The 25,631-nt window shown below is 43.3% G+C and overlaps 1 protein-coding gene across 1 annotated transcript in view; it reads left to right on the top strand.

Moving 5' to 3' along the window:
• The window catches only part of MAN1A1 (mannosidase alpha class 1A member 1), a 244,482-nt gene that overhangs the window by 213,305 nt on the left and 5,546 nt on the right, over nt 1–25,631 (top strand). The window contains exons 9-11 of the mRNA XM_040428933.1: nt 11,526–11,745; nt 16,410–16,582; nt 24,175–24,290. Of these exons, the coding sequence (XP_040284867.1) occupies nt 11,526–11,745; nt 16,410–16,582; nt 24,175–24,290 (509 nt within the window). The remainder of the gene's footprint in view (nt 1–11,525; nt 11,746–16,409; nt 16,583–24,174; nt 24,291–25,631) is intronic.

Genomic DNA, 25,631 nt, shown 5'->3' with positions numbered 1-25,631 from the left:
AACTGGAAAAAAAATATTAACCTCTTAAGGACATAGGGCGTACAGGTATGCCCTTGTGCCCTGGTACTTAAGGACACAGGGCGTACATGTACGCCCTGTGTATTTTCGATCACTGCCGTGCGGCTGGCAGTGATCGGAACCCGGTGCCTGCTCAAATCATTGAGCAGGCACCTAGGCTAAATGCGCGGGGGGGTCCCGTGACCCCCCCATGTCGGCGATCGCGGCAAACCACAGGTCAATTCAGACCTGCGGTTTGCTGCGATTTCTGAAGTTTCTGGTCCCCGCAGTCCCTGACCGCAGGGATCAGAAACTTTATATGCCAAAAAAAAAGTTTTATTTACCCCCCCCTGCACCCCCGAATGATTTTTATGGTGGCGGGAGGTGCAGGGGGAGGGTTGCGGGCGGTGCGGGAGGCGGGCGATGCGGCAGGCGGGATCGCGATCCCCCGCCCGCCTCCCCTTGTATAATCGTTGGTGTCTAGTGGGGATACCAGGGTGCCAGCACATTGCTGGCACCCTGGTATAAACGGCTGACATCTGCGATGCGATGTCAGCCGTTTAACCCTTTCCATACAGCGGTCCGTACGGACCGCTGTATGGAAAAGGTTAACAGCGCAGGGAGCTCCCTCCCTCTCCCATCGGGGGGCTGCTGTGCCTTTGCAGCCCCCCGATGGGGAGGGAGAGAGCCCCCAGAGAGCCCCCCGAGAGATCCCCTCCTTACCCTTCCCCGTCTGCGAAGTTCTGAGCAGTACTGAGCAGACGGGGAAGGTTCCCATGGCAACAGGACGCCTCTCAGGCGTCCTGCTGTCCATGGTGCTGAACAGATCTGTGCTGAATGGCATAGATCTGTTCAGTGTAAGTAAAATACAGTACAGAACAATATATATTGTACTGTACTGTATTATTCAGACATCAGACCCACTTGGTTCTTGAAGATCCAGTGGGTCTGGGTCAAAAAAAAGTGAATAAAAGTGAAAAAAAAGTAAAAATCAAAAAACACATTTATCACTGATAAAAAATGAAAAAAATAAAATTCCCTACACATGTTTGGTATCGCCGCGTCCGTAACGACCTGATCTATATAACGGTCATGTTACTTTACCCGAACGGTGAACACCATAAAAATAAAAAATAAAAAACTATGATGAAATTGAAATTTTGCCCACCTTACTTCCCAAAAAAGGTAATAAAAGTGATCAAAAAAGTCGCATGTACGCCAAAATTGTAACAATCAAACCGTCATCTCATCCCGCAAAAATCATACCCTACCCAAGATAATCGCCCAAAAACTGAAAAAACTATGGCTCTTAGACTATGGAAACACTAAAACATGATTTTTTTTGTTTCAAAAATGAAATCATTGTGTAAAACTTACATAAATAAAAAAAAAGTATACATATTAGGTATCGCCGCGTCCGTATCGCCCGGCTCTATAAAAATATCACATGATCTAACCCCTCAGATGACCACCGTAAAAAAATAAAAATAAAAACGGTGTAAAAAAAGCCATTTTTTGTCATCTTACGTTACAAAAAGTGTAATAGCAAGCAATCAAAAAGTCATATGCACCCCAAAATAGATGCCAATCAAACCGTCATCTCATCCCGCAAAAAATGAGACCCTACTTAAGATAATCGCCCAAAAACTGAAAAAACTATGGCTCTTAGACTATGGAGACACTAAAACATTTTTTTGGTTTTAAAAATGAAATCATTGTGTAAAACTTACATAAATAAAAAAAATTGTATACATATTAGGTATCTCCGCGTCCGTGACAACCTGCTCTATAAAATTACCACATGATCTAACCTGTCAGATGAATGTTGTAAATAACAAAAAAAAAACGGTGCCAAAAAAGCTATTTCTTGTTACCTTGCCGCACAAAAAGTGTAATATAGAGCAACCAAAAATCATATGTACCCTAAACTAGTACCAACAAAACTGCCACCCTATCCCGTAGTTTCTAAAATGGGGTCACTTTTTTGGAGTTTCTACTCTAGGGGTGCATCAGGGGGGCTTCAAATGGGACATGGTGTCAAAAAAACCAGTCCAGCAAAATATGCCTTCCAAAAACCATATGGTGTTCCTTTCCTTCTGCGCCCTGCCATGTGCCCGTACAGCTGTTTACGACCACATATGGAGTGTTTCTGTAAACTACAGAATTAGGGCCATAAATAATGAGTTTTGTTTGGCTGTTAACCCTTGCTTTGTAACTGGAAAAAAAATATTAAAATGGAAAATCTGCCAAAAAAGTGAAATTTTGAAATTGTATCTCTATTTTCCATTAAATCTTGTGCAACACCTAAAGGGTTAACAAAGTTTGTAAAAGCAGTTTTGAATACCTTGAGGGGTGTAGTTTCTTAGATGGGGTCACTTTTATGGAGTTTATAATCTAGGGGTGCATCAGGGGGGCTTCAAATGGGACATGGTGCCAAAAAAACAGTCCAGCAAAATCAGCCCTCCAAAAACCAAACGGCGCACCTTTCACTCTACGCCCCACTGTGTGCCCGTACAGTAGTTTACGGCCACATATGGGGTGTTTCTGTAAACAGCAGAGTCAGGGCAATAAAGATACAGTCTTGTTTGGCTGTTAACCCTTGCTTTGTTAGTGGAAAAAATGGGTTAAAATGGAAAATTAGGCAAAAAAATGAAATTCTCAAATTTCATCGCCATTTGCCAATAACTCTTGTGCAACACCTAAAGGGTTAACGACGTATGTAAAATCAGTTTTGAATACCTTGAGGGGTGTAGTTTCTTAGATGGGGTCACTTTTAGGGCGTTTCTCCTCTAGGGGTGCATCAGGGGGCTTCAAATGGGACATGGTGTAAATAAACCAGTCCATAAAAATCAGCCTTCCAAAAACCAAACGGCGCACCTTTCACTCTACGCCCCGCTGTGTGGCCGTACAGTAGTTTACGGCCACATATTGGGTGTTTCTGTAAATGGCAGAGTCAGGGCAATAAAGATACAGTCTTGTTTGGCTGTTAACCCTTGGTTTGTTAGTGGAAAAAATGGGTTAAAATAAAAAATTAGACAAAAAAATGAAATTCTCAAATTTCCTCCCTATTTGCCAATAACTCTTGTGCAACACCTAAAGGGTTAACAACGTATGCAAAATCAGTTTTGAATACCTTGAGGGGTGTAGTTTCTTAGATGGGGTCATTTTTGGGTGGTTTCTATAATGTAAGCCTCGCAAAGTGACTTGAGACCTGAACTGGTCCCTAGAAATTGAGTTTTTGTAAATTTCGGAAAAATTTCAAGATTTGCTTCTAAGCTTCTAAGCCTTATAACATCCCCAAAAAATAAAATATCATTCCCAAAACAATTCAAACATGAAGTAGACATATGGGGAATGTAAAGTCATCACAATTTTTGGGGGTATTACTATGTATTACAGAAGTAGAGAAACTGAAACTTTGAAATTTGCTAATTTTTTTCAAATTTTTGTTAAATTAGGTATTTTTTGGTGCAAAAAAATTTTTTTTTTTTACTCCATTTTACCAGTGTCATGAAGTACAATATGTGACGAAAAAACAATCTCAGAACGGCCTGGATAAGTCAAACCGTTTTAAAGTTATCAGCACTTAAAGGGACTCTGGTCAGATTTTCAAAAAATGGCCTGGTCCTAAGGTGTAAAAAGGCTGTGTCCTTAAGGGGTTAAAATGGAAAATCTGCCAAAAATGTGAAATTTTGAAATTGTGTCTCTATTTTCCATTAAATCTTGTGCAACACCTAAAGGGTTAACAAAGTTTGTAAAATCAGTTTTGAATACCTTGAGGGGTGTAGTTTCTTAGATGGGGTCACTTTTATGGAGTTTCTACTCTAGGGGTGCATCAGGGGGGCTTCAAATGGGACATGGTGTCAAAAAAACAGTCGGCGCACCTTTCACTCTACGCCCCGCTGTGTGGCCGTACAGTAGTTTACAGCCACATATGGGGTGTTTCTGTGAACAGCAGAGTCAGGGCAATAAAGATACAGTTTTGTTTGGCTGTTAACCCTTGCTTTGTTAGTGAAAAAAATGGGTTAAAATTGAAAATTAGGCAAAAAAATGAAATTCTCAAATTTCATCTCCATTTGCCAATAACTCTTGTGCAACACCTAAAGTGTTAACGACGTATGTAAAATCAGTTTTGAATACCTTGAGGGGTGTAGTTTCTTAGATGGGGTCACTTTTAGGGAGTTTCTCCTCTAGGGGTGCATCAGGGGGCTTCAAATGGGACATGGTGTAAATAAACCAGTCCATAAAAATCAGCCTTCCAAAAACCAAACGGCGCACCTTTCACTCTACGCCCCGCTGTGTGGCCGTACAGTAGTTTACGGCCACATATTGGGTGTTTCTGTAAACGGCAGAGTCAGGGCAATAAAGATAGTCTTGTTTGGCTGTTAACCCTTGCTTTGTTAGTGGAAAAAATGGGTTAAAATGAAAAATTAGACAAAAAAATCAAATTCTCAAATTTCCTCCCCATTTGCCAATAACTCTTGTGCAACACCTAAAGGGTTAACAATGTATGCAAAATCAGTTTTGAATACCTTGAGGGGTGTAGTTTCTTAGATGGGGTCATTTTTGGGTGGTTTCTATTATGTAAGCCTCGCAAAGTGACTTCAAACCTGAACTGGTCCCTAAAAATTGAGTTTTTGTAAATTTCGGAAAAATTTCAAGATTTGCTTCTAAACTTCTAAGCCTTATAACATCCCCAAAAAATAAAATATCATTCCCAAAACAATTCAAGCATGAAGTAGACATATGGGGAATGTAAAGTCATCACAATTTTTTGGGGTATTACTATGTATTACAGAAGTAGAGAAACTGAAACTTTGAAATTTGCAAATTTTTCCAAATTTTTGGTAAATTAGGTATTTTTTTGTGCAAAAAAAATAATTTTTTTGACTTCATTTTACCAGTGTCATGAAGTACAATATGTGACGAAAAAACAATCTCAGAATGGCCTGGATAAGTCAAAGCGTTTTAAAGTTATTAGCACTTAAAGTGACACTGGTCAGATTTCCAAAAAATGGCCTGGTCCTTAACCCCTTAAGGACGCAGGGCGTACCGGTACGCCCTATTTCCCGAGTCCTTAAGGACCAAGGGCGTACAGGTACGTCCTGACTTAAATTCGGAATTCCGGCGCCGCAGGGGTTAATCGGAACGGGACGCCGGCTGAAATCATTCAGCCGGCATCCCGTAACAACGCAGGGGGGGGTCATTTGACCCCCCCGTATCGGCGATCGCAGCAAACCGCAGGTCAATTCAGACCTGCGGTTTGCTGCGCTTTTTGCAGTTTCTGATGCCCGCGGTCCCTGACCGCGGGGATCAGAAACTTTAGAGTGGCTAAAATCATTATTTTTCACCCCCCCCTGCACCCCTGCACGATTTTATGCCGGAGGGTGGTGCGGGGGGGGGTGTCGCAGGCGGTGGGGGCGTTGCGGGAGGCGGGCGGTGCGGCAGGCGGGATCGCGATCCCCCGCCCGCCTCCCCATGAACGATCGTTGGCTTCTAGTGGGTATACCAGGGTGCCAGCACATTGCTGGCACCCTGGTATAAACGGCTGACATCTGTGAAGATGTCAGCCGTTTAACCCTTTCCATACCGCGGTCCGTACGGACCGCTGTATGGAAAAAGTTAACTGTCATTGGTCAGGGAGCTCCCTCCCTCTCCATCGGGGGGCTGCTGTGGCTTTGCAGCCCCCCGATGGAGAGGGAGAGAGCCCCCAGAGAGCCCCCCTCAGCCCCGTCCTTACCCTTCCCCGTCTGCGAAGTTCTGAGCAGACGGGGAGGGTTCCCATGGCAACAGGACGCCTGCTCAGGCGTCCTGCTGTCCATGGTGCTGAACAGATCTGTGCTAAAAGCACAGATCTGTTCAGTGTAAGTAAAATACAGTACAGAACAATATATATTGTTCTGTACTGTATTATACAGACACCAGACCCACTGGATCTTCAAGAACCAAGTGGGTCTGGGTCACAAAAATGTAAAAAAAAGTGAAAAAAGTTAAGATAAAAAAAAAAAACATTTATCACTGAAAAAAAATTAAAAAAATAAAATAAACTACACATATTAGGTATCGCCGCGTCCGTAACGACCTGATCTATAAAATGGTCATGTTACTTTCCCCGCACGGTGAACGCCATAAAAATAAAAAAATAAAAACTATGAGAAAATTGAAATTTTGCCCACCTTACTTCCCAAAAAAGGTAATAAAAGTGATCAAAAAAGTCGCATGTACGCCAAAATAGTACCAATCAAACCGTCATCTCATCCCGCAAAAAATGAGACCCTACTCAAGATAATCGCCCAAAAGCTGAAAAAACTATGGCTCTTAGACTATGGAGACACTAAAACATGATTTTTTTTTTTTCAAAAATGAACTCATTCTGTAAAACTTACATAAATAAAAAAAAAGTATACATATTAGGTATCGCCGCGTCCGTATCGACCGGCTCTATAAAAATATCACATGACCTAACCCCTCAGATGACCACCGTAAAAAAATAAAAATAAAAACAGTGTAAAAAAAGCCATTTTTTGCCATCTTACGTCACAAAAAGTGTAATAGCAAGCGATCAAAAAATCATATGCACCCCAAAATAGTGCCAATCAAACCGTCATCTCATCCCGCAAAAAATGAGACCCTACTCAAGATAATCGCCCAAAAACTGAAAAAACTATGGCTCTTAGAATATGGAGACACTAAAACATTTTTTTGGTTTTAAAAATGAAGTTATTGTATAAAACTTACATAAATAAAAAAAAATGTATACATATTAGGTATCGCCGCGTCCGCGACAACCTGCTCTATAAAATGACCACATGATCTAACCTGTCAGATGAATGTTGTAAATAACAAAAAAAAAAACGTGCCAAAAAAGCTATTTCTTGTTACCTTGCTGCACAAAAAGTGTAATATAGAGCAACCAAAAATCATATGTACCCTAAACTAGTACCAACAAAACTGCCACCCTATCCCGTAGTTTCTAAAATGGGGTCACTTTTTTGGAGTTTCTACTCTAGGGGTGCATCAGGGGGGCTTCAAATGGGACATGGTGTCAAAAAAAACAGTCCAGCAAAACCTGCCTTCCAAAAACCGTATGGAATTCCTTTCCTTCTGCGCCCTGCCGTGTGCCCGTACAGCGGTTTACGACCACATATGGGGTGTTTCTGTAAACTACAGATTTAGGGCCATAAATAATGAGTTTTGTTTGGCTGTTAACCCTTGCTTTGTAACTGGAAAAAAAATATTAAAATGGAAAATCTGCCAAAAATGTGAAATTTTGAAATTGTGTCTCTATTTTCCATTAAATCTTGTGCAACACCTAAAGGGTTAACAAAGTTTGTAAAATCAGTTTTGAATAGCTTGAGGGGTGTAGTTTCTTAGATGGGGTCACTTTTATGGAGTTTCTACTCTAGGGGTGCATCAGGGGGGCTTCAAATGGGACATGGTGTCAAAAAACCAGTCCAGCAAAATCTGGCTTCCAAAAACCAAACCGCGCACCTTTCACTCTACGCCCTACTGTGTGCCCGTACAGTAGTTTACGGCCACATATGGGGTGCTTCTGTAAACGGCAGAGTCAGGGCAATAAAGATACAATCTTGTTTGGCTGTTAACCCTTGCTTTGTTAGTGGAAAAAATGGGTTAAAATTGAAAATTAGGCAAAAAAATGAAATTCTCAAATTTCATCCCCATTTGCCAATAACTCTTGTGCAACACCTAAAGGGTTAACGACGTATGTAAAATCAGTTTTGAATACCTTGAGGGGTGTAGTTTCTTAGATGGGGTCACTTTTAGGGAGTTTCTCCTCTTGGGGTGCATCAGGGGGCTTCAAATGGGACATGGTGTCAAAAAACCAGTCCATAAAAATCAGCCTTCCAAAAACCATATGGTGCACCTTTCACTCTACGCCCCGCTGTGTGGCCGTACAGTAGTTTACGGCCACATATTGGGTGTTTCTGTAAACGGCAGAGTCAGGGCAATAAAGATACAATCTTGTTTGGCTGTTAACCCTTGCTTTGTTAGTGGAAAAAATGGGTTAAAATGAAAAATTTGACAAAAATATGAAATTCTCAAATTTCCTCCCCATTTGCCAATAACTCTTGTGCAACACCTAAAGGGTTAACAATGTATGCAAAATCAGTTTTGAATACCTTGAGGGGTGTAGTTTCTTAGATGGGGTCATTTTTGGGTGGTTTCTATTATGTAAGCCTCGCAAAGTGACTTCAGACCTGAACTGGTCGCTAAAAATTGAGTTTTTGTAAATTTCTGAAAAATTTCAAGATTTGCTTCTAAACTTCTAAGCCTTATAACATCCCCAAAAAATAAAATATCATTCCCAAAACAATTCAAACATGAAGTAGACATATGGGGAATGTAAAGTCATCACAATTTTTTGGGGTATTACTATGTATTACAGAAGTAGAGAAACTGAAACTTTGAAATTTGCTAATTTTTTTCAAATTTTTGGTAAATTAGGTATTTTTTTGTGCAAAAAAAATAATTTTTTTGACTTCATTTTACCAGTGTCATGAAGTACAATATGTGACGAAAAAACAATCTCAGAATGGCCTGGATAAGTCAAAGCGTTTTAAAGTTATGAGCACTTAAAGTGACACTGGTCAGATTTGCAAAAAATGGCCTGGTCCTTAAGGTGAAAATGAGCCCGGTCCTTAAGGGGTTAAGGTGAAAATGAGCCCGGTCCTTAAGGGGTTAAAGGCCAGTATTGGAGCTTTCACTCATCCCATCAGTTGCTGTGGGGAGGTGGCAACTGTGATCCTTTAAACAGAGCTTTGAGCACGTAGTACTGGGTGCAAAGTACAAGCTCCTAGCCCTGGACATATGTGGCAGATAGTACAAGTGGGTTGTTCAGGATCGAACAGGAGCAGTCCATGTGGTGAATGAGGCAAACTGCAATGCCGCTCACAACCGGATGACTAGGGTGGCACTGTTTTTGAAAGAAATAAGTGTCTCCAACTAGAGATTTCCCATAGTGCTTACTTCTAGGTAAGCTACTACTTTACCTTTTACTCCATTATTCAATAATGGATGTAATCTGTACTGATGGATTCTATATAGTATTTTTGGGAAGTCTGGTATAGTCAAGCCATTACCAGTTTCTGTAGAAAATGTCTTCTCATAGTTGTGCGGTTATAGGCATTAGACACTATTCTAATTAGGGCATCGAGAAATCTGTATTTCCTGAACTATATTGCCAGACTGGAATTAGCATAAAAAACCTGGTTTTCTGTATCTTGCTGGTATCTATAGGTGAAACTCGAAAAATTAGAATATCATGCAAAAGTCCAATTATTTCAGTAATGCAAATTAAAAGGAATTACATTAATGCAGCTTAATATTAGAATTTTGTGAAAAGGTGCAATATTCTAGGCTCAAAGTGTCACACTCTAGTCAGCTAATTAATCCATAACCCATGAGCAAAGGGTACCTGAGATTGTGACTTTGGGGTTTTCATAAGCTGTAAGCCATAATCATCCAAATTATACCAAATAAAGGCTTGAAATATCTCGCTTTACATGTAATGAGTCTATCTCATGTTAGTTTCACCTTTTAAGTTGCATTACTGAAATAAATGAACTTTGCACAATATTCTAATTTCACCTGTACATCTGATGACAGATTATACCCGAGCAAAATCCTGCCGACTCTAACTTACCCCTTTAGACGGCACCAGTTGCATCTTGTCTGGTGCCTGCCATCATTTTTCTGTCCTGGTAGTTCAGTAGCAGAATCTGGAAGAGCTGACTATAATTGATGACTAATGCATCATTAAAAATAATAAAATGACAATTTGCAGGAAATATAAGGAGACTGGTGAAGACATTGAGTTTGATTGACTTCATACAGTGCAGGCGGGTATGCCATTCACTTCTGCTGTGGAGAAAGTGTTCGTCCGTCTTACAGGGACTAATTTTCTATTTACAAACCATCATTTCTGGCAAGTTAACAGATTCCTCGCACAGAATGAATTGCTACAATTATTCTGCGGGGTAATGTGCTTATATCTTCTCCGCACACGCTGTACGCGTTCATTAAGCAGTCAGCTTTCCTGGCACTCCGTTTTTTCTGAACTGACAGCCCTTCATTACTGTGCTCTAAAATCTGTGTCCACGTGCGTCAGTTAATAATACCGCGGTGACTCGGGCAATGCCACTGATCTGTTTTAGTGTATTATCTGGACCTTTTTCATATGCAAAATCAAAATGTTTGATGATATTATATTTCTGATGGCTTCATTTGTCAGGACTAGTGGCAGAATATTGGGCTATGGCGTACCAATGAATGATTAGTAAAGTGCTAATTACTGATGGATTATTTTCCATTTTAATAAGGTCCTTTGTAGAAAGCAGCAGCTACACTAATATGAATGCGTGATTACTTGCAGTAATGGAAATCTCGCTGATTATATTAATGGTGTTTGGTGTGTTAAAACATTCCAGAGGAACGAGCTCCAGCTTCTCCTCTGTAGCAATGTAAAACCAAGACATTTATCACAATTAATAACTTGTTATATGAGTAATTAGTGTTTATAGCCGATGAAGAACATGCAATCATTAGGCACTAATGCCTTCAGTAGTTAATCAATCATATTTATTTGCTCTATGCCATATGGGTTTCATCATTTGTAGTGATGGTTAAAAGCATATTACAAATGTCGTTCTCTTTTCATTGATTATTAACCCCATGTTCTTGCTCACAAATGAGAAAAAAAGTTCCAAAGCCTTGAAGGAAAAGCAAAGCTATCTAGCCATTTCAGAAGTCATGCAGCAATTGGGTCCAACCGCTGGGACCCACACCACTCACCAGAACAGGGAACCCAAGTGTCCTACCTCTCAGCCGCAACACCACGGTTACAGCAGTAATGCATGGGTCCTCTCACTCAAATTGTGTGGCACTGAATGAAACGGCTGGGCACGTCTTCGCATGCTGCTCCGTTCAAACTCCTCCAAGAAGCAATCTTGCGGCTCTTGGAACTGGGGACCAGAGCCTCTATTCTGCTGATCGATGGGGGTCCCTGTGGTTGGAGCACAATGTAGTATATATCGACTATTCAATGAATAGGTGATGAATACTTCTGGTTGGAATACCCCTTTAAAGCAAAATGTAAACTGTTGTGCCTAGTACAGGGCAACAGATGGCTGTGTGACAGATTTTCTCTTCCCTGAGTCTGTGTGTAATATGAATCCTTACTACAGAAACATATGTACTTTGCATCATATTATAGAGTACCTTCACAAGGCACTGTATTACGGGAATTCAGCCCTAGAAGCAGTTCTTGTAAGGTAGAGTACCTTCATAGTATACAGCATCTTGGGTTACTGCAGGACCCCATAGACGTCTGTGGTCACAGTATTAAAACCTTATCTATACTATACATAACTATAGGCTAGTTGTCGGGCATTAGTGGGGTGTTTTGTAGAACTTGTATTATATATAGTAGACTTTTTCATGTTTTTATTGTGATTTATAATTGTGAGAAAATAGTCTAACTTTCATTACTGGTTTGATTTCTTTTAAAGGCGATTGAGACTCATTTAATGCGCAAGTCAAGCAATGGCTTAACATATATTGCCGAATGGAAAGGAGGTCTTTTGGAGCATAAAATGGGACACTTGACGTGTTTTGCCGGTGGCATGTTTGCCCTAGGTGCAGATGGAGCACCAGGGGACAAAACGGGGCACCATATTGAACTGGCTGCAGAGATTGCAAGGACCTGCCATGAATCCTATGATAGAACACGTAAGTCAGACTTTTAAAGGCTTTTTCAGATTTTTTTTTTTTTTTTTTTTTTTTTTTTAATATATATACTGACAACTAATCTGAGAGGCCAAAACAGTGAGCATTGCAGCGTCCTCACAGCTTACCAAGCACAGCCACCTCCATTGCATAGTTTCTGTGTTCTGATATTGTAACTATTCCCCATTCATTTGAATGGGACCAAGCTGCATGTAGGCCATGTGACTGATTAACATGGTGTCGCTGGCCTAGGATGAGACTGCGACACTCACCAGAGTGCTGTAGCTTCTTCAAACAGCCTATTAGCAGTGCCGTGAGTCAGACCCCCACCTATCAGACCCTGAGGATAGGTCACCAGTATTAACCCCTTTAGCCACTTCAATACCGCAGTGTTTATCCCCGTTCCTTACCAGGCCAGTTTTTCAGTTGTGTCTATCGAACTGCAAATAGCTAATCAATTTCTGAGCCAGCTTACATGTATTTTTCTCGGGACACATTAGACCTTTCTTTTGTGCCATTAGATGATGGATATAATATTTAAAATATATTTAAGGAAAAACAGTGAAAATTATGAAAAAAATATATATTTTTCCTTTTATCAATTTTTTTTCTAACTATTACAAAAGGTTTCAAGACAAAATATTTCTAAAACCATTCCCCTTCAAAGTGACTTTTTTTATGTTATTCATCTTGGGGAAATTTTGGAAATTTTAAAGCCAGCAGGTGGTGCTTTTACATAAGAAAATGCGCTCCCTGCCAGGTTTTAGCCACGGCACACCTCCCTGTCACCGCAGCTGTCTAATGACAGCTCTGTCACAGCGATCTGCAGCGGCACGGTTTTATACATCGGGTTACAGATAGGAGCCTTCCGCCGCGACGTACAAAGTCGTGTGGCAGTAGGAAAGTGGTTAAGTTTGAAAAGGATAAAATTCTGACCACACAAGTATATATCCATATACATCACTTTTGTACTGTTGCACGGTGAGACAATTTAGTTGGTTAATGTCTCCAAACAGAGATCTGCTAGCTAAAAGCATTTGCATCCGTTATTCCCTTTGATAGCAATTAAAGGGGTTGGCCACTTTCTGACTACTTTTGACCAATCTGTTAGTAAGTTCACTATATGGCAATTATTAATGTAGCCTTAGTTGAAATTCTGCACCATTTTCTTTATATAATAAGCCATGCCACCTTGTTTGTCAAGTCTTTTGTGCTGTCCACACAGAGGTCCTGTCGATAAGATGGCTGCTGATGGAGGGTGATGTGACCAGGAACATCACCTCCTACACACTACACCTGTACCAACCTCACAACAGTACAAATACACTGCACCTGCCATCTGCATTTGAATGGAGGAGGCATCACATAAAGGTGATTTTATTGATCACATGACCCTCCATCAGCAGCCATCTTATGGACAGGACCTAGTGGCAAACAATGGGGCATACCTTATCAAATATAGAAAATGGTCGGTAATTTTAACAAAGGCTATATTAGTAAGTGCCATATAATAAGCTTACAAACACACAGGTCAACAGGAACTAGAAAGTAGCCAACCCCTTTAATCATTTCATACAGCAGTTAAAATGTTGCTAAGTAAGGGTGTAAAGTGTGACTGTTCTAATTTCATTGAATTGGATATTCAAAAAGTACCTCAAAGGGGCTGTCCTACTTATTTAAAAAAAAAAATAACAATGTATTCTTACCCATTTTATCTTCTGCTGCTTCCATTGTCACCATAACACTGACATCACCTTCTTGGCTGCAGTGATGATGAATGCACCAGACACCATTGCAGTCCACCACTTGTCTCAGCAGTATTTGGCATGATGGTTGAGGTTAGTGATTTGTTGCAGTGGTCACAAGTAGCATACAGAGATGTCATCCTGTAACAGCGGCTGCTAGGCGCCGCTGTTTCCCTGCTTACCGATGTGGTTCAGCGGTGATCTGCGGCCGGTTCTTCCCATTTCACCGCTGCAGTCCTGGGCTCTATCTGTCTGGGTGCTGTTGTTCTGGATCCGATACACAGTTTGCTCTCGATCCGATACACAGTTTGCTCTCAGCCCTGGCCACAGCATGCTTGCTGTTTGTTCCTGCTGCACTTCCTTAAAGGGAATCTGTCATCTGCTTTTAGCATTTTAATCTTTCAACATTGCCATGTTCAATAAAGTATCTTATTTCCTGCAGTGGTCTTCTTACTTTATTTCGTTTTGTCATTTTGATAAAAAAAGATCTTTTTCTGATATGCTAATGAAGCTCCAAGGTGCCCAGAGGGGCGTTTTTTTCCCTCTCTGGAGCCCAGTGACGGCCCCCCTGCAGTGCTCAGCCCGCCTTAATTTGAAGCCCAAGAACACCTCCTGATCCTGAAATAACCTCCCACACCCCGGAAAACTGTTCCGCCCCCTTGCCACGTCATCTTCTACCTTCAAGAAATGCCCCGTTCTTCTTCTTCCTGTCGGCCGCCAGAAATCTCGCGCAGGCACACTACCGCCTGCACGATCATCAAGCTCCTGAGGCAACAGTGCTCAGATTACGTCACTGGGCTCGGCGCATGCCCAGTGAGACTTTTGAGGCTGTTGCCCTCAGGAGCTTGATGATCGTGCAGGCGGTAGTGCGCCTGCGCGAGATTTCTGGCGGCCGACAGGAAGAAGAAGAACGGGGCATTTCTTGAAGGTAGATGATGACGCAGCGAGGGGGCGGAACAGTTTTGCCGGGGCTGTGGGAGGTTATTTCAGGATCAGAAGGCGTTCTTGGGCTTCAAATTAAGGCGGGCTGAGCACTGCAGGGGGGCCGTCACTGGGCTCCAGAGAGGAAAAAAACGCCCCTCTGGGCACCTTGGAGCTTCATTAGCATATCTGAAAAAGAGCTTTTTTTAAATCAAAATGACAAAAATAAATAAAGTAAGAAGACCACTGCAGGAAATAAGGTACTTTATTGAACATGACAATCTTAAAATGCTAAAAGCAGATGACAGATTCCCTTTATGGGCAGGTGCATGTCACTTCCTGGGCTTAGTGGCTTAGGTCATGTGACCTCGCTGACCTATCCTAGCCCTCCTGTGCATATATAAGTGGCTCATCCCCCTTCCCAGATGCCTCAGCGTCAAGGTCCTTGTGCGCTGCTAAGGCTCCTGATAAACACTTGTGTTCCTGACTCGTATTTGTGTTATTGGATTCTGCTACCAGTCTGATCCCTGCCTGCTAGCCTTGACTCTCCTGTTGCCGATCCGGATTGCCTGACCTGTACCTGTGCCGCCTGTCTGACTACGCCTCTACCTCATCCTTCGGTCCTGCACTGTTGCTCCTGGTAACGACTCCGCCTGCCTGACTACGCCTGTACTTCTGGTACCTTTCCCTGGACCATCTGCCTCGTGTACCTATCCTCCTCAAGAGGTAGGGACCTAGTGTTCCCCTCGGGAAAGTCTATCCCCACCATCAGGGGTACTGTGAAGAATTGAGGGTTCACTTAGACAACGCCCTTCGAGGAGGTAGGACACGTGGCACAGTAGGTTCACACCCGCTGGTTTGTGACACATCCCTGCACCCGACAAACAAAGCCCAGTGGGGATGTTTAGCGTGGCAAACTGGAAGCAACAACAGTAAAAGTCAGTACATCTGCAATCTTTTTTTTTTTTCCTCAGAATTTCTGGCCAGGGAGGATTTTTATATATTTTTTTTAAATACATTGGACAACCTCTTTAATGCCTTAACGTATCAAAACTCCAGGCAGCACTCAGTGTATGACCCTTTATTGTTTAAAAGCTTACACTAGACCAAAAATCTGCGGTGGCCATATTAAAACTGTTTTTAGTGGTATTTTGACACTGTGTGCTAGTGTTTTTTGGTCCTTCTGTGTTTTTTTTTTTTTTTTTTTTATTGCAACATGTTGTGGTTGTGGGATAGGTCATCAATATTAGAACGGCAGAGATCTGACACCTCGCGCCCCCGTCAATCATCTGGTTGAAGAGAAGGCAGCGCTCGGTGCGAGCACTGCCTTCCCTTCATTGTTTACCTGTTCGCTTTCAACATTGCATAGGTGAGCAGGTGTAACTACAAGAAGCTTCGCCATTCACTTCTACGGGGCAGCTCCTTCCTATTCACTTGAATACGAACGAGCTGTCCCACAAAAGTGAATGGGACGGCTTGTAGTTACACCTGCTCACCGTTGTGCTGTCAATGAAGGGAAGGCAGTGCTCGTACCGAGTGCGGCCTTCTCTTCAACCAGCAGATCAGTGGGGTTGCTGGGTGTCAGACCCCCACCAATCTGATATAGATGACCTATCCTCACAATAGGTCATCAATATTAAAATGTATTTGTGCTTCCTTCTTGAGGACTGTAAAGCAAGGATTACTTGGGGGGGGGGGGGGGGAATCACTCAAGAAGTTGTTTGTATAAAATTCTTATGAAAATTGCTCAAGCAGTTTTTGTTTTGCTTTTTGTTCTTTTTGCTTGATGGAATTTAGTAGCTTTCTTCCACCATATGGTAGTATGACAATTGCTTAGAACTCTTGTATTTCTTGGTAATGTTTTGAATACTCCGTAGGAGAAAAGTCTGCTTGTAGCCCTTGGATGCTGATCCTAAAGTTTATTTTAAATTGTATTTTTCCTGTTTAATCGCTTATAGAATTCACAGTAACTTTTTTTTATTGCTTCCTTTGTATTGTTAGCAATGAAACTGGGACCTGAAGCATTCAGGTTTGATGGAGGTGTAGAAGCAATTGCTACAAGACAAAATGAGAAATACTATATTTTACGACCTGAAGTGATTGAAACCTATATGTACATGTGGAGATTTACACATGATCCAAAATACCGACAGTGGGGCTGGGAAGCTGTTCAGGTAAGCAGGTTTAACACAAATACTGCCATATGCAGCTCCATAGTAAATGAATGAATGCACACAGCAGTGTAGTAGATTTTCTGTGTCAATTTTTGTGCAGTTTTTGCTGTAGTTCTGAACCAAACCAGCACCAAAATGCCTTTGTGTGACTTGCAGATTTTGACATGGGTTTCAGTTTCCATCATGATAATTTCCTCGCCATGTAGATGAAATTTTGAAAATCTCATCTACTTAGCTGGTACTGTATTACTTTGCATGGAAATGTGTGCGTAGTACGCTCAGTGTGCATATACCCTAAAGTTTACCGGTCAAGTATCTCAAGCCATCTTGTACCTTTTATATGGTAATAAGCTTATTCTATTGAACCAATGTTCTGTTATTGCCCTCCCAAGTTTTTAAACGCACATTTACTTATTTCATTCCATCTGCTATATTCACATTTAGTTACTGAAGAGATATGCTGGGGTTGTCCATATACTGCCTAAAGCAATGCACACCATTCATGTTGTCTGTGGACAGATCCACACTTTCCTACTAGTCGCCTGCTGCAATATTTCTCATATTAACCTTTACATTATACTCCCAGAGTGACTGATATGCCTTTTTCTAAAGCTTGGCTTTTACTTTTTCCTAGTTAATTTTTGCCAGTGGTTGATGCTGCTGTTGAATGCTGCAGCGTCTAGCGACTCATTATGCACATCAGACTCTCAGACCTAGAAAAGCTCCGCCATTGTTACATTACTGATTCTGTTTTAATAGTAGATACAAAGACTCCAGCCGAAATTGTGTAAAGTGCAATTTTCGTTTTATTAGGTACACAATGGTGATTGCTACGGCAAGGTCAGTGACGTTTCGGCACATCCGTGCCTTCATCAGACTAGTGCCGCTTGAGGTACCGACGATAACAAGGTAGGACGCAGTGTGAGGATAAACATGCGGTTGTACCGCAGACAGGAAGATGGCGCCTTTCTTCCTGTCTGCGGTACAACCGCATGTTTATCCTCACACTGCGTCCTACCTTGTTATCGTCGGTACCTCAAGCGGCACTAGTCTGATGAAGGCACGGATGTGCCGAAACGTCACTGACCTTGCCGTAGCAATCACCATTGTGTACCTAATAAAACGAAAATTGCACTTTACACAATTTCGGCTGGAGTCTTTGTATCTACTATTGAAAGGGGTGGGAACCCTACTCCAGCAACCAATCCACCGTGTGCTACAAGGGCTCTGCTTGCAATGATTCTGTTTTAATGCATCACTAATTTCAAGATCTCTGCTTACCATCACTGAAAGAAAGCAATTATTTCCAGTAACGTTTCTTTACAGACTCAGAGCCAGGATACCATTGAATGTTAGGATTTTTTTTTCCAGTGCACAATTTGCTGGTACGGGGATCTTAGGAGAATGCTATATGTATTGGGACAAAGGACACATGTGGGGTAGTTCATTCTAAGGTATACATACAATATCTAATATGACAGCAAGGTATTATGTGACATGGGCTATTGAAATGCACATATGGCACTTGGACGTGCATGGCGTCATTCAGTTAGGGGCTCCCGCACACGAACGGATTTATTTATTTTTTGTGGGGTTTGGTTCTGTATAATGGCCATTAAAATTCACTTTAATGGGGCAGCAAAAAAACTGAAATAACTCGGTGTGCATTCCGTGTCCGCATGACTTTTCTGCAAAAAAATAGAACATGTCCTATTACTGTCCACATTACGCACAATAGGACTGTTGTATTAGGGGCTGTCCGTTTTGTTCCGCAAAATGCGGAATACATGCGTCCGGTATCCGTGTTTTGCGGATCCGCCATTTGCAGACCGCAAAATACTCGGTCATGTGCATGAGCCCTGAGAACACACACTTACTGTAAAATGATCTGTTCAGGGCTGTGTAATAGACAGGGATGATGTAGACCCGCCTGCATTTGCTTGATGCAATCTAATCTTAGGTTAGAAGTGTGACTGGTTCTTCAGCTCTTCTCTTGTCCGTGGATGTATTGATTGCTGAAAATCACCTCTTTATCATCAGCGCTTTGCCATTCCCATCATCCTCGTTTTAATGTGATGTGAAAATAGGAAGACAGACCTCATTCTCTGAATCTACGTTCTATCAGCCAAATGACAAGACCTTTGAACACTCAACTTTATTGCTATGAAATCAATTCCCTGTAACATTTCAATTAGATTTATTTAATGTAATTTCTAATTGAAAAGGCAACAAATCAAGAGCCTTCCTCTTTCTTAGTTAATAATTCATGCTGATTGGAAGTCGCACACACGGAAAGCTTCCTGCTGGATGAATTGTTTCCTCTTATTCATTTAACGGATTATTGTTTGTAAGTTTTTCTGCCAACTCTGAGCCTCACAAGAAGCTTACAAGTATTAATTTTTTCAGACACCAAATTGATTTATCCATGAATCGTCTTTTTTTTTTTTTTTATATATAGTAAATGGTTTGCCCTTAGGAGTATTTATTACTGTGATTTTGTTTGCAGAATACCCCACAACTGGCTGCATCACACCTAGCACATGCTTGTCTTTACGGTGTAATACTAAGCATATGCCTGGTTTTACACTTCATGGCCTGGCATCCGACTATAAAGAACACACTTCCTAAAATGTCAATCACCAGAAAATATCCCTGCACGCTTTGCCTTGCTTTGACTAAGCAAGAAACAGTATAGAGGATTTTAGCTCTGAAGCTACCAGAACTGTGACTGTAGTTCTGGGCTTTAAAGGCTTTAAAAACATTTTAATTTTATTTTTATTTTTTTATTTTTTTGCCTTTGCTGTAATATGGGATAAAAACTTTGACTTGTCTTCTGCAGCCTGCATGCAGCTAATGATTATTTTAGCAATAGAGTATTCTACCGATTATTTTTTCAATTAATCGGGTACTCTAGTAAAAAAAAAAAAATTAATAGACTGTTTTCCTTTATAAAAACTCATCAGACCCCCTGCCATCAGTCCCCAACACCCTTCGTTCCCCCCTGTGCAATCAACTGTTTCCCCGCCCCCGTGCCATCAACTCCGTTTCCCCGCCCCCGTGCCATCAACTCCGTTTCCCCGCCCCCGTGCCATCAACTCCGTTTCCCCGCCCCCGTGCCATCAACTCCGTTTCCCCGCCCCCGTGCCATCAACTCCGTTTCCCCGCCCCCGTGCCATCAACTCCGTTTCCCCGCCCCCGTGCCATCAACTCCGTTTCCCCGCCCCCGTGCCATCAACTCCGTTTCCCCGCCCCCGTGCCATCAACTCCGTTTCCCCGCCCCCGTGCCATCAACTCCGTTTCCCCGCCCCCGTGCCATCAACTCCGTTTCCCCGCCCCCGTGCCATCAACTCCGTTTCCCCGCCCCCGTGCCATCAACTCCGTTTCCCCGCCCCCGTGCCATCAACTCCGTTTCCCCGCCCCCGTGCCATCAACTCCGTTTCCCCGCCCCCGTGCCATCAACTCCGTTTCCCCGCCCCCGTGCCATCAACTCCGTTTCCCCGCCCCCGTGCCATCAACTCCGTTTCCCCGCCCCCGTGCCATCAACTCAGTTTCCCCGCCCCCGTGCCATCAACTCAGTTTCCCCGCCCCCGTGCCATCAACTCAGTTTCCCCGCCCCCGTGCCATCAACTCAGTTTCCCCGCCCCCGTGCCATCAACTCAGTTTCCCCGCCCCCGTGCCATCAACTCAGTTTCCCCGCCCCCGTGCCATCAACTCAGTTTCCCCGCCCCCGTGCCATCAACTCAGTTTCCCCGCCCCCGTGCCATCAACTCAGTTTCCCCGCCCCCGTGCCAGCAACTCAGTTTCCCCGCCCCCGTGCCAGCAACTCAGTTTCCCCGCCCCCGTGCCAGCAACTCAGTTTCCCCGCCCCCGTGCCATCAACTCAGTTTCCCCGCCCCCGTGCCATCAACTCAGTTTCCCCGCCCCCGTGCCATCAACTCAGTTTCCCCGCCCCCGTGCCATCAACTCAGTTTCCCCGCCCCCGTGCCATCAACTCAGTTTCCCCGCCCCCGTGCCAGCAACTCAGTTTCCCCGCCCCCGTGCCAGCAACTCAGTTTCCCCGCCCCCGTGCCAGCAACTCCGTTTCCCCGCCCCCGTGCCAGCAACTCCGTTTCCCCGCCCCCGTGCCAGCAACTCCGTTTCCCCGCCCCCGTGCCAGCAACTCCGTTTCCCCGCCCCCGTGCCAGCAACTCTGTTTCCCCGCCCCCGTGCCAGCAACTCCGTTTCCCCGCCCCCGTGCCAGCAACTCCGTTTCCCCGCCCCCGTGCCAGCAACTCCGTTTCCCCGCCCCCGTGCCAGCAACTCCGTTTCCCCGCCCCCGTGCCAGCAACTCCGTTTCCCCGCCCCCGTGCCAGCAACTCCGTTTCCCCGCCCCCGTGCCAGCAACTCCGTTTCCCCGCCCCCGTGCCAGCAACTCCGTTTCCCCGCCCCCGTGCCAGCAACTCCGTTTCCCCGCCCCCGTGCCAGCAACTCCGTTTCCCCGCCCCCGTGCCAGCAACTCCGTTTCCCCGCCCCCGTGCCAGCAACTCCGTTCCCCCGCCCCACTGCCAGCAACTCCGTTCCCCCGCCCCACTGCCAGCAACTCCGTTCCCATTTTTTTATACAAAGTTGGCATTTGACCGAGATATTTCTCACCCAGCATGGGTAAATGTAAAATGACAGCCCAAAACACATTGCCCAACTTTTATTTTTTGTCACAAGTTAGTGGAATATGAGACTTTGTAAGAAAAAAAAAAATCATAATTTTCCGCTAACTTGTGACAAAAAATAAAAAATTCTAGGAACTCGCCATGCTCCTCACGGAATACCTAGGGGTGTCTTCTTTCCAAAATGGGGTCACTTGTGGGGTAGTTATACTGCCCTGGCATTTTAGAGGCCCTAATGCGTGAGAAGTAGTTTGAAATCAAAATCTGTAAAAAATGCCCTGTGAAATCCGAAAGGTGCTCTTTGGAATGTGGGCCCCTTTGCCCACCTAGGCTGCAAAAAAGTGTCACACATCTGGTATCGCCGTACTCACAAGAAGTAGGGCAATGTGTTTTGGGGTGTCTTTTTACATATACCCATGCTGGGTGAGAGAAATATCTCGGCAAAAAACAACTTTTCCCATTTTTTTTTTTTATACAAAGTTAGCATTTGACCAAGATATTTATCTCACCCAGCATGGGTATATGTAAAATGACACCCCAAAACACATTGCCCAACTTCTCCTGAGTACGGAGATACCACATGTGTGACACTTTTTTGCAGCCTAGATGCGCAAAGGGGCCCAAATTCCTTTTATGAGGGCATTTTTAGACATTTGGATCCCAGACTATTTCTCACGCTTTAGGGCCCCTAAAATGCCAGGGCAGTATAAATACCCCACATGTGACCCCATTTTGGAAAGAAGACACCCCAAGGTATTCAATGAGGGGCATGGCGAGTTCATCGAATTTTTTTTTTTTTGGCACAAGTTAGAGGAAATAGATTTTTATTTTTTATTTTCTCACAAAGTCTCCCTTTCCGCTAACTTAAGACAAAAATTTAAATCTTTCATGGACTCAATATGCCCCTCACGGAATACCTTGGGGTGTCTTCTTTCCAAAATGGGGTCACATGTGGGGTATTTATACTGCCCTGGCATTTTAGGAGCCCTAAAGCGTGAGAAGAAGTCTGGAATATAAATGTCTAAAAAATTTTACGCATTTGGATTCCGTGAGGGGTATGGTGAGTTCATGTGAGATTTTATTTTTGACACAAGTTAGTGGAATATGAGACTTTGTAAGGAAAAAAAAAACAATTTCCGCTAACTTGGGCCAAAAAAAGTCTGAATGGAGCCTTACAGGGGGGTGATCAATGACATGGGGGTGATCAGGGAGTCTATATGGGGTGATCACCCCCCTGTCATTGATCACCCCCCTGTAAGGCTCCATTCAGACGTCCGTATGTGTTTTGCGGATCCGATCCATGTATCCGTGGATCTGTAAAAAACATACGGACGTCTGAATGGAGCCTTACAGGGGGGTGATCAATGACAGGGGGGTGATCAGGGGTTAATAAGTGACAGGGGGGGGTGTAGTGTAGTGGTGTTTGGTGCTACTTATTACTGAGCTGCCTGTGTCCTCTGGTGGTCGATCCAAGCAAAAGGGACCACCAGAGGACCAGGTAGCAGGTATATTAGACGCGGTTATCAAAACAGCGTCTAATATACCTGTTAGGGGTTAAAAAAAATCGCATCTACAGCCTGCCAGCGAACGATCGCCGCTGGCAGGCTGCAGATCCACTCACTTACCTTCCGATCCTGTGAACGCGCGCCCCTGTGTGCGCGCGTTCACAGGAAATCTCGCGTCTTGAGAGATGACGCATAGATGCGTGATTCTGCCTGGAGCTGCCGCCTCCGGAACGCGATCCTGCATTAGGCGGTCCGGAGGCGGTTAAAGGGGTTGTCCGAGTTATGAAGAAAAAATATATAGCACTGTAAATCTGATGGGCAGCAATATATAACTAAGCTAAGAGAGTTTTTTAGGTAAAAAATTAGGAAATATAATAATTTCCCTGGTTCTCTTCTGGCCATTTGTTTACCTGCAATAACAACAATCTCTGACCCCCCCCCCTTCTCCCCCCCTGCTCTGTAAAGGGAGTAAATATAAGTGCTGCCCTGAGTGACCTGTCTGCCTACTGGGAGACCCAGCAGCATGTTGTATTTGTAGGACTACAAGTCCCAGCTGTACAATGACACTGCTGATACACCCAGGCTCTTCTCCCTACTTGTTCTTGTGCAGAACTCATCTAGTCTGTCAGCTCCTGTGTCCAGCATTAGTCTCCTCGCTGCCTGCAGCTACTCAGTAAAGCCTTCAGCCCTGAGTCTGTGCTCCTGAAGGGGTTAATCTTTCCTGAAGTATCCAGTGGGAGGGAGACGCAGAGCAGGGGGGCCGTGGCCAGCCCAGTGGCGTCTGGTGTACAGACACATCTGATCTTTTCAGGCTTTGTGCACGAATCATCATCAGAGCAGGGAGAGAAGCTGACATCACAGGTCATGTGACCCTCAGTGATATCTGAGAAACCAGCCACCGGAGATAAAGGGAGTCAATTGTAGTCCTTTAATTTTCCTAGTTGGAAACCTACAAAGAACAAAAAAATAACTCTGACAACCCCTTTAACGGCAAGTCTATTTGTCTTGCACAAATAAGGCTGTAGAAGTGGAGTGAAATTTTACTGTGTACAAAGTAAAGGTACATATTCTCAATCATACGACAAAATATTCAGTAATAGGCATGTGCATAAATTGAGATTCAATATTTTAAAATTAGCTTTTTAATAGGAACTTGTATGCGTTTCAGTGAATCTTATTATACTAATGCTCTAATATGTACAGCTGTAAATCCAAAGTGTCACCGAAACCTGGCAATGTTAATTGACTCACTGCCCAAAGTGAAGCCGCATACATCTTCCTCTCTTTCTTATCCGTCTTTGTAAATTGAAACCATGCCCATATTCATTGCAACAAGGTGCTTTCAATTGGCAGAAATGTGCAAGGTAATTGGATTTTCAGGCTAATCGAAACATTGACAGTAGATTCATGTGCTGCAGTGTGATTGTCTTCTTGTGCTTGTCAGGCATTGGAAAAGTACTGCAGAGTGGAAGGCGGCTATTCTGGCATCCGGGATGTTTATGCTCCCCATCCTGCTCATGATGATGTGCAGCAAAGTTTTTACCTTGCGGAGACCCTCAAGTAAGTACGGACAGTGATCAAGAGGGTAATTAATGCTAAGCAGCAGCGCAGATGAACACAGACCATTAACACTCTTGACATTCTAATAGTGTTTCATGACACTAGAGCGGAAAAGGGTTGAATAATGTGAAGCAATTGACTACTGAGCGTGGTGACAGCACAAGTTGTATTCGCAATCATTTTAATTGGAGGTCAATTGTGTGTGTGTTTCTTTTTTTTTCTATATTTTAAACAGCTAATTTTTCTCCTAAATATATTCAAATGTAACACATCACTGATACAGATAAAGCACTGACTGGCAAAATACCTAAAACATCATTTATTTTGATTTCTTAAATTTAACCATAGGACACAAACGTTAATGCAAAAACCCCTGCTGTCCCCAAAAACGATGGAGAACCACTGGCCCTAATGCACCCTGATGCTGATGGAGTGCGCTTTCAGATGAGGGTGGCCCCGTGCTAGAACCTCCAAGTGACATGTGATAGACCCTCTTATCACGTGTCTACCTGCACACATGCAAGAATGATGAGAGGTGCAATATAGGGCCGAAAAAATAATAAAATTGGGCTGTCCAATTCAAGATTAAAAATCCAACAAAACAGATCTCCATATTCCAGTAAATCCTACATCCTGATTAGTTTCTCAAGGTTACCGTTTATCAGGGGACATTTCTAAGAATAGCCTGACCATGTACATCAGAAAGCTTAGGCTACAAAACAGCTGACAGCACAGCTGCAGTAGGTAGGATACAACCACATAAGTCACTGAAGTTGTAGCTGTAGCACAGCTCAGACTCCTGTTTCCTGGTGGGGGGTTTCCCGCTATCTTACAAGCTTTGATCAGCATTGGTTGCAATGGAGTGTGATGGTCACATACATGTGATAATAGGACAATACTGGAAGGTTCCAGCATAGAGCAGTCTCGCTTCCGTCAGAATCAGGTCTTCACAATAGGATGCATTAAGGTTAGTGGTTTTCATTTTTGTCCCTGTCAGTTTTCCTGGAAAATGCTTACATGTGACCAATGCAAGGTATCTGATGGAATGACTACCCCATCCCCCTTTTATGAGTTGTGGTTAGTCTGACCATATTTTACATCAGTATTTTAGATTGTGTCCTATAAGGTATGTTTTGGAACACACCATTTAATGAATCAATATAAATGTAACATTTAGGTGGTCAAGTTCAAATGTGACGCTCTCCTTATAAAGTGAGTTTCAAGTGCTTAGCCTAAAAAAATAAAAGCTCTTAAACTATTCACCAGTGCGCCATTCAACACCGAGACTCCCGCCTCCACGGCTTCTAGTCACAGCATAGTTGCGTCCATTCATTGGCCTCA

The sequence above is a fragment of the Bufo bufo genome, chromosome 4 (assembly GCF_905171765.1).
Source record: "Bufo bufo chromosome 4, aBufBuf1.1, whole genome shotgun sequence".
Lineage (NCBI taxonomy): Eukaryota > Metazoa > Chordata > Amphibia > Anura > Bufonidae > Bufo > Bufo bufo.
Note: the sequence above shows the minus strand (reverse complement) of the source record. Positions and strands in the feature narration are given on the sequence as shown.